The 14,484-nt window shown below is 37.6% G+C and overlaps 1 protein-coding gene across 4 annotated transcripts; it reads right to left on the bottom strand.

Annotated features, from left to right (window-relative positions):
• Positions 1-1,050: 1,050 nt before the first annotated feature.
• On the bottom strand, positions 1,051-14,342 carry LOC121868429 (CAP-Gly domain-containing linker protein 1-like). Of its 4 annotated transcripts, none has more exons than XM_042369069.1 (14): positions 14,087-14,342; positions 11,643-11,688; positions 11,396-11,462; positions 10,480-10,656; positions 10,125-10,244; positions 9,567-9,698; positions 8,519-8,710; positions 7,952-8,090; positions 6,400-6,542; positions 5,839-6,062; positions 4,969-5,166; positions 3,236-3,367; positions 2,711-2,881; positions 1,051-2,437 (listed from the first exon to the last, which is right to left on the bottom strand). In XM_042369069.1, exons 2-14 carry the CDS (start codon positions 11,648-11,650, stop codon positions 2,344-2,346), a joined length of 1,797 nt encoding a protein of 598 aa, XP_042225003.1. In that variant the 5' UTR covers positions 11,651-11,688; positions 14,087-14,342; the 3' UTR covers positions 1,051-2,343. The 4 variants fall into 4 exon arrangements, with proteins under 4 accessions (XP_042225003.1, XP_042225005.1, XP_042225004.1 ...); XM_042369071.1 differs by lacking the exon at positions 14,087-14,342 and adding an exon at positions 13,945-14,068; XM_042369070.1 differs by lacking the exon at positions 14,087-14,342 and adding an exon at positions 13,858-13,912.
• Between the last annotated feature and the right edge of the window lie 142 nt (positions 14,343-14,484).

Here is a 14,484-nt window from a genome sequence, read left to right as displayed (position 1 = left end):
AATATCCCCCAGTTTAGGGGCGCCATTTTTATTATACAGTATTTACACATTCACTATTTTATAAGGTGTGCGGGATTTGAGATTCCTGCTCCCTTACAATTTTATATATGCTGAGTTTATATTTCTTGTTCAATTTGTCTTCTTTCTTTTCTTTACTTCTTTATAATTGTTTCTATTTAAAACTTTCTTTTGGTGGTTTTGGCCAAAAATTAGATTTTGCTGAATACTGTATATGGTCCACGATTCGGTTGCTGGGTAATTAGTGCCTGTAATGACGCTTGAACGATTTGAATGACATTTTTCAATGCTATTACTCACAGCTATGGGTTTCCAAAGTGCAATTTAGGTGTTTTTGTGTTATTCTGGAAGTACTTAATTAGTTAAACCCCTTACATTTTTGGTGGTTTGAGCCAAAAATTTGATTTTGCTGAAAATCACAGTATAGGTACTCCTGAGCTTGTTGATTCTGAATATATGGTCCATGATTCAATTGTGGGGTAATTAGTGGCCGTAATGAAGCTTGAAATATTTGATTGACATTTTTCAATGCTAATTACTCATCAACTGGGAGGTCCCCTGGGGGTGCTGCCACCACTGGCAGGGCCCCTGAGGGCGCCATTGTACCTGTGAAAGCCCTTGGAAGCACCACCGCCCCTGGCAGGGCCCCTGAGGGCGCCATTGTACCTGTGAAAGCCCTTGGAAGCACCACCGCCCCTGGCAGGGCCCCTGAGGGGGCTGCTGTCCCTGGGAGTGATGCCTCCTCTTGCAATGCCCCTGGGAGGGCCCCTGGGGGTGCCAGCGCCCCTGACATGGGCCCCTGAGGGTGCCGCTTTCCCTGGGAGGTGCCCCTGGGGGTGCTACCGCCCCTGGGTGCACTGCTGGGGGCACCACCGCCCCTGGCAGGGCAACTAGGAGGGCCCCCAGAATCCCCCTGTGGTGAATATAGGCTGAATCTAATATGAAATATGGAGTTAGGGGAAATGACCTCTGTGAGACATACAGTACTTATAGTCCTATAATGTATAACTTGAGGTTAAAAATAAGTACAGGTTATATGCTATATCTTATTTTTTATTATAATGTATAAATATACTGTACAGGTATTAAAAAAAAATTTAAAAGTGTAAAGTAGCAATCCCCCTATGACTTTGTGTATCTGGCCTTAATCCCCAGAAAATCTGGACTAACCCTTCCCCAGTGTAAAGGGGAGTTTACTGTACTGTATTATCTGTCAAGTGATTTACGAACACCTGCACTTATGAAAGGGATCCCAATACAGGAAGTCCCTGAGGTCTGAACGGGGTACATTCCTGGAGCTTGTTCGTAAGTCGGAACAGTGTTAATTCCATAGTTTAAGTTAGGTTAAATCACTACCCTGCTCATACAGAACAGCAATAATATCCCATACATAACAAATAATGTAAATACTGTGAAGAAAGTGATATTAAACAATAAATAATAATGTAAGTACAGTAATGTAAAATATGGGATTTTTGTGATGAAAATATTGTGATCCCATTCATAAGTGCAGGTGTTCATAACTTCAGTACTTTATATTATTCAACATCACTATATTTACAGATTTTCGTTATTTCTTATGTAAAGGATATTACGGTGATATCTCCGTTAGCCAGAACAATTGGTACAGAGCACTTCCGGGAAACGAGACGACTCTCTCAAAGCCGGAAAAAATCCCTCATCCTCGGAATTTTTCTGGAATTTGCAGGGTATCGGGAAAAATTTGTCTGAATTTTCCGGAAAATGTGCCCCTCGGAAAATCGTTCCCAAGGCCGGAATTTTTCGGAAAATTTAGACTGGGAACAATTTTCCGAGAAAATTTCAATTCCAGACATCGGAGAGTTCCGGGTTTGAGAGATTCCGGCTAACGGAGATATTACTGTTGTTTTGTATGGCCAGGGTTTTGCTTTAACCTAACCTAACCTATGGAATTAACAGTTCCGACTTACAAGCAGATCCAAATGTAACCTGTTCATAACTCAGGGACTGCCTCTACAGAGTTATCAGAAAAAAAAAGTGATACCACATTTAAAAAATAAGCAAGTAGTCTTTGATTATCTCAGGTAATTTGGGCCCTGTCTTACCAGGTATTTCCATAAAACTCTGCTTTAATACACCTGATAGCAACTTGGTCACCAAAACTGTACCACTCCTATGGTCTGCGCTGCATTTTCTGGGCTGGTGCCTTGGGTTTGCAGTGGAGAGTGTGGGGGAACATCCCTTTCTGGTTTTACCAACAGCTGCCATCAGGCAATCTCAGCTAACCCACACACAGGAGTGGAAAATGGCCGTAAAATATTGATGATGATAAGTGAAGAATATTCATCATCTGAATGTTCCATCACTGGGTATATTTTTCTGTCTAACTGTTGCAAATCTACGTTCTGCTGCATGAAGGCGGTGTTCCACCTCACTGATTCTGAAAAATTATGTAAAATTTAAATTATATTCATCAGTAATGGCTAAAAGGTCCTTGGTGATGATGAGTAACAGCTACATGATCTAGAATACTCATACAGTATTTTGGTTAAATCTGATCATAAATCATGAAATTAATCATTCATGACTATAAATTATTCATGACTAAACAGTGAATGGTATATCTTGAGAGTAATAAATCATTCATGACAGTGAAAAAATAGTTAATGCTATTCAGTACTCTCAGTTAACAGTGAAGCATGCAAGGACTTGCCTCTCTTTGTACTGGTCAGCAATATCTTTTGCAACAGCCAGGTTGGTGTTGGCTTCGTGGAGAGAATGAGTCAGCTGTTGATTCTTTTTTTTACTTTCTTCCAGGCAATGCTTAAGATCTGTTATTCTTTGTTCGAATTCAATTTTCTGAGCAGAAACATGTGATTGAAACCTGTAAAAAATAATTCCATCCACTACAAGTGACTAACATACAATACAATATAAGATACTGTACCATAAATTACTACATGTAATAGTACGATAGTACCCTGAATTAAAGGCCACAGGTTACAAATTATGAAACAAAATTAAATTGTGGTCAGACAACTTGAACATTAATTAAGCATGCCCACTTCAACAGGAGGAAGAGGTGCTGGTTGTCATCTTCATACTCACTCACCTTTAACTTACATGTGTAGTGTACAGAGTAAATCTTAAGTATTCAAACTGATTTCCAATACAGTCCTGTACTTCACATCAATTCTCTGTTTATGTTATGCTGAATTGTTAAGATCATTGAACTTACTTTGAATAATTCTCTTGTATGACTGCAGTGTTCTCATACATCTGGGATACAGCATCACGGTGAGCAGAATCTGAAGCATCCAGACGAGCTTGACCTGTGGCTGACATGTCTTCCAATTCCTCTGTTTTCAGTCTTTATACATGAAAAAATATATACTTATGACACAAACTGCCTTAGCTATGAAAGCAATATCATACTGGATATGTGTATTAAAGGGGAGACATATTGAAACAAACTCTAACATAAATTAACTTTTCAAAAATGTTATCAGTAGCTCGAGTACACGTTTAACTTGTATAAGGGGAGACTTAACAGACTGCCCTAACATATTGCATGTACTACAGGAATACCCCTGATCAATATTTGCAAAGCATACCCTACTTATTCACAAAGAAATATTATGATACGCTACAGTAATATTTTGAACCGTATGGGCTAGCCGCAGATCTCATATTCCACTATCAAAAGTAGTGAGTGGTGGCTCAAGCTGTGCGAGCACGCTGCACTGTGACTTTTTTTTTTGTGTGTATTCAACACCTAGCCATATGAGCATCTAATTTGATATGTTGCATCGTGTGGCGTAATATATCACAATAATTATTCTTAATGCCTTCAAATTGCCCTTCCTCCACCTTTGTTTTATCTGCAAGTTTTTGCAGTTGAGAGTGATGAGGAGAGTGATGCTAGTGTCAGTGCCATCTCAAGTGGGGAGGCCAATGATCCCGGCGCCTCTTCACCCCAGTAACTCCCCACCCTCTCTTTCTCTTTATGCCAGTTCCAGTATGCCATCAACACTCACAGCAAAGGTAAATGCCAGTTTAAATGTTTACACTCATTTTCAAATGTCATACAGTGTACACATACACACAGTGTTCTTTTGTATTGTTTTTATGGTATTGTCATTATTTTATTGCATTATATTGTATGTACATGTACAATATACAAAAAAAAATATAGGGTGAAAGGTGCAATGACTTTTAGGAATGGATCCTTTGGCAGTAACCGGGGTATTACTGTATTACCCTAACTGAAACCAGATGTTAGCGAGACCAGGATATTAAATGCTGACAATGAACTGAAGTCCTCAGATCACTGTAGTAATGAACCTTACAAATAATCTAGTTGGATTGATACAAAACATTCCTAAATGGTCCATTTCTAATAAGACATTTTTAAAGGCATTGTGCTTTCATATTTGGGGGTACTGTACTGTAATTGTTTGGTCTACTAGATATGCTTAAGACTGCAAATTAATTAAGAATGTCCAAAGAAAGGCTACCAGATGGGAGCCCCTCGTTAGGGTATTACGTATTCAGTCAGCTACATGCATCTGGCAGTAACTAACGGGTGCTCCACTACGGGCCACAGCTTACAATTACTGTCACAGAAATTTTTCGCAATTATTATTATTTTTTAATAAAAGTTGTGAACTCATGGCATTAACAACCAGTGAGAACTGTGACAACATCAAAACTAAACCCTTTTAGTTTAGGCTAAACCACAAATGGCATATGATCAAACACATGCAAAAGCCTGTGCATGCCTAGTACTTGTTGACAGTACACAAAAGAAATATGATAAACTGCCCAACCAGCTACTAAAGTGACAAGTGGTCAAGTGGATATATATGTATCAGTGAAAATGTTAAATTTCTCTTCAGTAGCCCAATAGTTCTCTTAAACTTTTAAAATAAGACACTTACCCAGTACTGGTGTGACTAAAAATTTACTAACCTCAACTGCCTTTTCAAAAACTTCTCAGTAGCTTCACTGTCCTCTTTAACTTTGTTCAGGAGGGCAGAGACAGTGTTATAATTCCTCTTAACCTCCTCACACTCGAGTCTCACAGCAGCACACTCAGTGCGTGAGCTTGTCAATCTCTCCTCCAACTCAGAGATTCTCATTAAAAGTTCTTCTCTCTGGTGTTCATTTCTGTAAAATTACTGTTTTTTACCTAAACATCAAACTTATATTGAGGTAAATAAGGTGGAAAAAAATGCTAATGAAGGAAGATCAGTGATGCAGGAGTCAAAGAGCATGCAAATTATAAAAATTGAGAGGAATCCCTGTGATTTCAGCTGAGATAGGCAACTCTACGGACCAACTGGGATGCAGAAAGAAATTACTTATTTGGTTCATTAGCTTTCCTTATGAGAAAAGATGTGAACAAAAAAATAAAAAGACTGATGGATAGACAATCAGAATGTTAGATTTACAGAGAGCATTAGTCATCACAGTATCACTTCAGCTCTAGTAATCAAGGGGTAAAAAAAAAAAAAATAAGAGTACAGTAATCAACTGGTCTATTGATTTAATAATGGGAAAATTGACACAACTCACTTCGTCTATTTCCTGTTAAAAAGTAACAATTAAATACGGTAGTGCTGCTTAAGAAACAAAAGTACCTGTACTGTATTCCAACAATTACAAAATCTAATCAAATAGCTTACAGAACTGCTCCAGTATTATAAGAGTCGATATAGAGGAACCTGTAAGAGGCATGAAAAAAAAGAAAGACTGATAGGTTAATCTGCTGTAGACTGTACTGATGGAACCAATAAAAAAATCCACATGATTTCCACCACATACAATTACTGTACTTACTCCTGAGCAATCTGTAGACTTGTTGTGCACATATTATCTTTCTCTACTGAGAGTGTCAGAATTTTGGCCTCCAGCGAGTTGATGTGGTCTTGAAAGTTGACAATTTCTTGGTGATGCTGATCTCTCTTACGATTCAGCTCGCCCTGTATCTGCTCTGCCTCATTTGTTACCTTCTTCAGTTCCCTCATACTCCGCTCAAACTCTAGCTGCTTTTCATTCAAGGCCTACATCGAGAAAAATTCATTAAATATTTAATAATTTGTATAATGTTTGAAAAAATATATATACAGGGTATAAAATATAAATACAGTACTGTATGTATTATGAGATGTACGTTAATGATAACTTTTACATATACCCCTATACATTACAGCTGCTTGTGTATTTTGAATTCTGTCCAGACTCCAAACAAATGATCACTATAATGAACCACTTATAAACATACACTTCTAGAAGAATTCAATAGCAAAGATATGACCAAACTGTTGTACCCTGAAAAAGATATCTTTCACTCTTTTTTGCACTTCATCTCTCTAAAAAAAAAAATACCTGTACTCTCACCATCTCAAGATTCATGACTTCCTGTGACATTTTTTTTATGCTAGTGTTATAGTCATCCTTGATCTTGGACACTTCTGCTTGAGCTTTCTTCCCAGCTTCCTCTGTGAGCGACGAAACAGTAGTCTCCAAGCGACACACTTCATCTGCAAATACAAATCTCTTCATAAAATACCACAATGCTCTCCAATTTATGCGCTTCATCTACAAATATGTATACTTCAGATAGACCAGTCATGCTGTGTCACATATTTATAGATTCAGACTATGAAGCAAAAACTTTATTCAGAAATATCAGCAGAAGTACAGATTTATGTAGAGTACAAAATATAGGTATTGTACAGTAATTCCCATGTGGTGACAATAGTTGAGAGTGTTGCCTTATGATGTAATGTGGTTCCCAAACACGGGGTCGCATAGAGGTCATGGGGTCGATGGGGTCCCATCGAGCTCGTAGTCCAGGTGTCAAGGACTGAAGGACGTGGCCGAAGGGTGCTGTCTCGTTAAGTCGGGACCATAAATTATGGTCAAGGGAATAATGCAGTTACTCTCTTTGTGTCAACTCAGGTCAGTCCAGGGAAGGCGAACACTGATGACACGTTATGCAGCAGAAAATCCACACTCCTCCTTTGAACTGTTCTCAGCTCAATTCACTTTGTACTTCCCATGGATGAAAACAAAAAATGGCAGCAAATATTAATGATAGATTCCCTGAGTTGCTTACTGAGTCTTTGGATTTTTTCAGTTTCTGTTCAAGACAGATGTAAAACAGTGTGGCTCTTTTGTCCTCAAAATAGCAGAATTACAGACTGACAATGAGGCAAGGGTGGATTTTGCCATTATGATGACATATCAATGCTTTGGGTTATTTATCAAATTGACATTCAGTGGTTAAAAACTGAGCTATCAAAGTTCTGATTCAATTTGGAAGCACCTATGTCTGCGAGGCAGCTTTCTCGTCAATGATGTTTATAAAAAATTATTACCATAACCATATATCAAACTTAAACTTAGAAAATTGTATGATATGTTGTTTAATCACACAATTATACCCTCAGATAACAGAATTTTCTAAAAATTATAATGCATACACATAACACATGAATTATGACTGATGTAACTTGTATTGAAAATTAATTATATGATGATGCACACGTTCACATACGAAATACGTATGACAGAGTTGTAACTAAGAAAACTGTATGTTATGTTGCTTAACCATGTAATTATACCCGCAGGTATAGAATATTAAATGATGTTACAAACATGTCACACATTAAACATAACAGAGTTGTTTTCTGCCAGTGTTTACAATTAAATTTCTCAGTTATGTAATGCATATTCCTTACTTGTTTTTATGGTTAAATACATATACCCCTGTATCAATATGTCCGTATTTACTCTAAGGATCCTCATAATTATATACAGCATATGTAATGACTTAGGGTTACAGTGGATAGGCGACAGTACTAGATGGAGTCACACTACCACATGAGATAGTTTAACTTATTTCTTCATTATCACAAGGAACACTCACACTATGGCTAGTACTTACTTAAGGCATGTTTTTCGCGTAGAAGTGCTGCGTCCTTCTCCACAAGAGCATCCTCAGCAATGCGTACACTTTCAGCCACCCGTTTTTGGGCTTCCTTTAATTTGTCCTTAACATTTAAGAGAATTTTCGACAAATGATCCTGAAAACAATGATCAATTTAGCTTACCTTCAGTTACAAACCACTGCAAACACCTTCACATCTTTTTTAGTGTTGCAAAACCTCTGCCTACTACATAGCAGAGAAGCCAAAAGTAAGAACAACACAAACTCTCTCTCATCTGTTGTCAATCATTCTTTCTAATTACTTTAACGCAAAAGTCTGCCTTGATGTCCCCTTTCCACAACAAGATGCAACCTGACACACCATGGCAGTACTCTAAGCTGCCAGGTGTATGATATGATGTTCATCCATTGTGACACACACACACACAATACTACTGCATAATGCAAATCTCAATAAATTCATGATTATTTTTAGTAAAATTTGGTGATTAATATGAGTTTGAACTAAACAGCTTCTAATCAAATCAATTATTGTGTCAATAAAATTTCCAATAATATAATTACCTTACTCTTATGAAGGGCTTCTGTCTGAGCCAACAAGGTTCGCAGGTCTTCACTCTGCTCTGTGAACTTGGAGGTGAGAGCTGTGAAGGAAGCTTTGACATCCTCCAGTGCCATTTCCTTATCATCCATGGCAGATCTTAAGGCATTGTTTCTCTGCTTCTCCTGGTCATATTGGGCCTCAAATGTGGACACCTGATAAAATATTGAATTCAGATAGAGAAACTTTACCCCAAAATAAAGGTACGAGTGCAGACTGTAATGTAAATCTGAGGTACAACTGTTCCTATGTGGTGACACCACACAATGTGTCCTAATATATATCTAAATAAAAATATCCAAAAACTATTTCAGGTACTACTGATATTCAATTATTCCAACTACTGTAATCAATGTGTTTCATACAACAGAATATCACTCACAAAGTAACCACAAAGCTATTTTAATCAATAACAGACCAACTATGACAATAATTCCTCAATTAAATAAAATTTCCAAGTTAGGGCATCACCATCCATTAAGTATTACAGTGCTGTACAATATACAATACAGTAGACCCTTGCCATTCACGAGGGATAGGTTCCAAGAAATGGCGCAAATTGGCAAAACCGCGAATAGCAACTTATACTACCTTAGTGCACTACTGTATACCTATACCAAACAACTGACCAGCCATGGCAGCACTCATCCCATCTTTTAACTTACAGTATCTAATAAAAAAACTTTCTTTGTCAGGGTATTCACTGACTTCTGCCTTTTACATTTCACTCCACTATCACTAGCACTGACACTAGGCAGTCTTTTATGGGCCATTTCACACAGAAACACTAAAGTTTTGAGAGTACAACATGAGATGCTGCATGGGGCGACTCACTGTGCTGTGGGAAAAGGCTTGCAAGCTAGCCACTATCTGCTTACTGTAAATTGTTGAAATTGCAAATTGCAAACTCATGAATGGCAAGGGTCTACTGTAATGTACTGTATATACAAAAAAATGGCTTTACAATTGATCTCTCAAAAAGCTTTAAATTAAATTATTTTTCAGACTCACCCTTTTCTTTAGTTCAACATTAGATTTGAGTATCTGCAGTTTTTCCTCCTCTATCTTTCCCACTTCAGTTCGTAGTCTGTCTGTTTCCTCTTCCAGCACCTGTACCACTCTTGAGTACTCCTCTTCTGACAACTGAACGAAGACACAATTATGGCCACCATAAATTTGAAGTAAAACAATAGAAAATATAACTGATCTTTTCCTATTTACCATAAATTTGAGTGACCCCAAAACTAGCCATCTAACTAACTAGGGCAAAACAGAATGTCTCCCTTGAACCAACAGGAACATACGTACAGTACGGTATGACATTGTGCAATATTTTTACTCCTAAAACCCTGCAAATTTTTTATCATATTACAGAACAAAATGACCTAATGTACTTAGAGAGGATAGTGTGTTTCAACTTTGTCCTATGTTTGAATGAAATGCATTTGAGAATGTCCAAGATCCAGCCTTTGATGAGAGAATGAACAGACTAGCTCCTGACCCTGAATATTGCCCAGTTGCAGGCTAAAAAAAAATCTTATTGGATTATGATACCACCCATACACTAACCTGGCCAGCTGGTGGAACGTAAGGAGTGCTGCCAGCCCCAGCCTGTAGGGTCACTACTTGATGTAGACGCTGAACTTCCAGAGCTTGTCTCTTACTCTCTGCTTGGATTAACTCCTTCTCCTGATACAGTATAAATAAAAAATATAATAATAATTTATCCATTGTCTTTACTCCTCTCCCACATAAGTATGGTGTGGTGGATCATGGGCTACAAGAAAACCGTTAAAAAAAAGAGAAGAAAAAAGAGAAAAAATAGTTAATCACATGTAAAAACATACCGAAGTTAATAAGTCAAACTCAATCAAAATTATGAGAAAACTAATCTAAAATCCCATAACAAGGAGAAACACTACACCTTGAGGGAAGTTTCCAGCTCCTGCTTCAACAAGTGAATCTCTTCAGGAAAGTCCTGTAAGGTGGCCGTGTGAGCTTGTTGCATCAGTGACTCTATCTTGCCCTGATAACGTTTATTGGCCGAGACTAGTTTGTGCTGCTGTAATGCCAGTTCCTCCTGAAGATTTTCTATCATCGTCTGCAATAACACACGTGATTAAATTATACAAAACTGTACTGTACATCAGTTAGGTTGTAAATCATTAAAGCTTAAAATACATACAGGTATACTCATACTGTACATATATTGTACAGTACGAACTCTAAGGAATATAGTGAATCAATACCTGTTGTCTTTGTAGGAGAGCAGCTTGCTTCTGGACAGTTTCCTCATAGTCTTGATACAAGATGTCCCTGAATGAAAAAAAAAAAATGAAAACTTCCACTCTAAAAAATGTTTTCACTGGAGGTAACATCTTGCTTGAGACTCTCTTCAACTAAACGCTTTTTTTCTGTGTTTCCAAGCAAATTATTGGTCATTTTGAAATATATTTTACATATTGACAATATATAATGCAGTGCAGTGTTGATTTAAAGAAAATAATCTTGAATTACACCAAGAGAGCTAAAATTTTATGGGTGAAATGGCACCATGGGGTGACTTCTCTTCCACCCCAATGCCTTCTCTTCTTCCTTCTCCTCCACCCCATTCTAAATCCCATCATCATCATCATCATCCAGGGCCTTCACATACATACCTCAAAGTAAGTGAACTTTTCTACCATTTTGTTGAATTTAGAAATTTTCGGTGAGCTGGAACCAATTACCCAAAAACCCATTGAAACAATGGTTTTGGGTTAACGAACTTTTCGGTTAGCGAGCGACCTTCTGGCAGTTGAGTTAGTTAACGGAGGGTCACTGTATATATGAATCAATACCTGTTGTCTTTGTAGGAGAGCAGCTTGCTTCTGGACAGTTTCCTCATAGTCTTGATACAAGATGTCCCTGAATGAAAAAAAAAAAATGAAAACTTCCACTCTAAAAAATACACAGACTTGTTATTTTTTCTGACAGACACCAACATGTGATCTAAAACAAGAAAATCAGTCAAACAAATTTACGTACTGTATCCAAAATTATCAGTAATTTATTCATCAAATGTTTTAATTAAAGACATTGTCATACCTTTCCATTTTTCTTGACAAGATCTGCTTCTACAACAACTCCAAACCTGAAATATAAATAATTTCACTCCAAAATCTGACATTAATACTAGCAGCCTGTAGCACATATTCTTCTCTACACCCAACGGTACACGTTTACTTAAGTGCTGCGAGCAATTTCTCCAGCAAAAACATTTTTTTCCTGCATGAGTTTTGCTGTTTTTTTTTATTGGAGATAGTTTTTTTTTTCTGGGTAAAACAAAAAACTACTGTTTTCTAATCATGGTCAAACATTATTTTTTCAGCTTTTCTGGAGAAATCAATATCCTCCAGTAAATAAAACAGCAAACTTTATGCAGGAAATTTTTTTTTTTTATTTTATGTACACAAAAGAAGCACTAACCTAACCTACCCCCCTCCCCAGAGTGGATATGCAATGTAGTCAGTATTTAACATCCTTATTTGGTTAATACTGTATACAGGAATAACCCACAGACGAATTATTTTTATTATTGTTTATTTTCTTATATTATTTTCATCAGTGAATTCTGTTATGATAATCATTTATTGTGCAAATTTTTCGTTTCACAGATAATTAGGCGCCTAGGCGTGCACTAGTTTGTCTTCCGGGCGGTAATGAGGACCAGAACTGTGCCTGGGGCAATTTGTTTTTCAGCATGTCGCGTGAAGGTTGTTGCAGGTTCTACATGGACGTAATTTGCAAATTTAGGGATAAAGACAATGAGACCCTTCAATTGCTTAAAGACCAGGGCATTATTCCTTTAGATAGAGACTGTCCGCACTGTGGGAATCCCTGTGCTTTCCAACCTGAAAGAAATTTGTTTCAATGTAATAATAAAATTATAAACAAGAAAAACAAGCGGCTGGAGCGTTGTGGCTACAGTTCCAATCCATATAAAGGAACTTGACGTGAAAATGCCAAGACTCATCCCAGTGTTTTGATTTTATTTATTAAATTTTTTTTTTACAAAAATATTTTACACGGAAATATTGTGAACTAACACTTCCTCAATGCTGTGGCTCGACTTTTTCCGCCATCACAGTAAATAACTCCACCGCCCGGGCTCTTTAAGCACCCGCATCATCTCACATCCAGAAAATGCCTCAAATTTCACCAGTTCTTTTTGTTTAATATATCGGGGAAATTAGGTAGGTTTGTTTGGTTTGGTTGGTTAGTTCTGTTCTTCTTACCCACATATGTTAAGTAACGTTTATTTTAAAAATATCAATTTTTTAACACATTTGCACAAACTACAACAGTGTCCACTATAAAATAACAGTGAAAATCAGTTGTTTTTATAATTTTTTCAATCAATTTCGGTCGCGGGTTAGTCCTGTATAATTACCCCTTATTTAACCTTGTAGTGGATTCCTCCCCTACAAGCACCGAACCTTCTCGAATTCCCCAGCCTACGCCTCCAGCGCCGCCCACGGAGCGGGGGTCAACTATCTACCCACGCCTACCCCCGCCTTATAAGGCCTGACACCGCTGTGACCAGCTCTCTTTTCTACCCAGTGCCACCAGCAAGCAACACCTCCTCCGCGCCAGCCGTGCGGCTGCTGCTCCCGCCAGCGACCTTGGCGTCCCTCAAGCCGCGTGCCCTCACTCTGGGAACCCTCACCACCCAGCTCTCTCTACTCAACGCTTATTACCATGCTACCTACCCAGCAACAAGTTGCATTGTACATCCAATACAATATGTATCCAGTGAGCACATTGTGAGTTTCCTCTCTCCATCCCATCCTGAGTGTGAACCAATATCGCATACCCCTACAAATGGTGACCCCGGAGTGACCCGAACACCCAGCCTTCTGATACCCCTACAACCTAACCTAACTTCCGGGGGCTTTGAACGTGCATTCGGTATTATAGTATGAATTAAAAAAAAGAAACACAAACTCAAAAGAGAACACTGTCACTAGCAAATAACCAAAAAAATTAGGATACACCCCATTTCGTAACCCATCCACATCGTCACCGACCCGGTTCGTCACCAAAACCCCAATTCGTCACCAATATCAAATCCGTTTCATCATTAACAATCGCTGGTATTAGTGACAAATTGTTATTTATTATTTTACAAATATGGAAATTACACATGTATACAGACGACTCGGGAAGTATTGTTATTATTATACATGAATATTAATCATTTAATGAAGAAAATTATTAAAACATTGGTAAATAAACAAATGAAAAATTATTGTGTTATTACTATACATGAATATTATTTGTTTAATAAAGAAACTATTCAACTTTGGTAAATAAACAAAATACAGAACAAATGAAGGTGATTTGGCACCAGCGCTTAAAGCACCGAGTAGTAAGTTGATTGCAGGCGTATTAACAATGTTTTTAATTTATATTTTCGTATTTAATCAATTGTCTTAGTGTTTTTTATTATTTTCTATCCCAAGTAATAGTTATTTTCGTGTATATTTTACTTTTATCCTTTTCACCACTGCTCGGCTCTTTAGCCGCTTGGACGATCAGTCACGTCTCTGTTACGCACCGTTGCAAGTACTGGGTATGCACTGGCTCCTGAGTATATCTGAACCTGGTCCAGTGCTTATCCAGTCTAAGCACAAGCTAAAATCTTGCACAAGAAAAGCAAATAATGACAAACAAGAAACGTAACCGATCGCCCAAGCGGCTAACGAATAACGATCCGTGGTGTAGAGTAAAAGTATCTCTGGAAGCTGTGGGACGAATATGAAGAAAAATGTTACCACTTCTAATTTCTTAAAAAAAAGTCAGTGTCTTCTTCCAAGCTTGCATAAGTATTAACAATGTTTTTATTTTTTATTTTCGTCTTGAATTAATTGTCTGCAAGTGTTTTTAT

The sequence above is a fragment of the Homarus americanus genome, unplaced genomic scaffold (assembly GCF_018991925.1).
Source record: "Homarus americanus isolate GMGI-L3 unplaced genomic scaffold, GMGI_Hamer_2.0 scaffold19318, whole genome shotgun sequence".
NCBI lineage: Eukaryota > Metazoa > Arthropoda > Malacostraca > Decapoda > Nephropidae > Homarus > Homarus americanus.
Note: the sequence above shows the minus strand (reverse complement) of the source record. Positions and strands in the feature narration are given on the sequence as shown.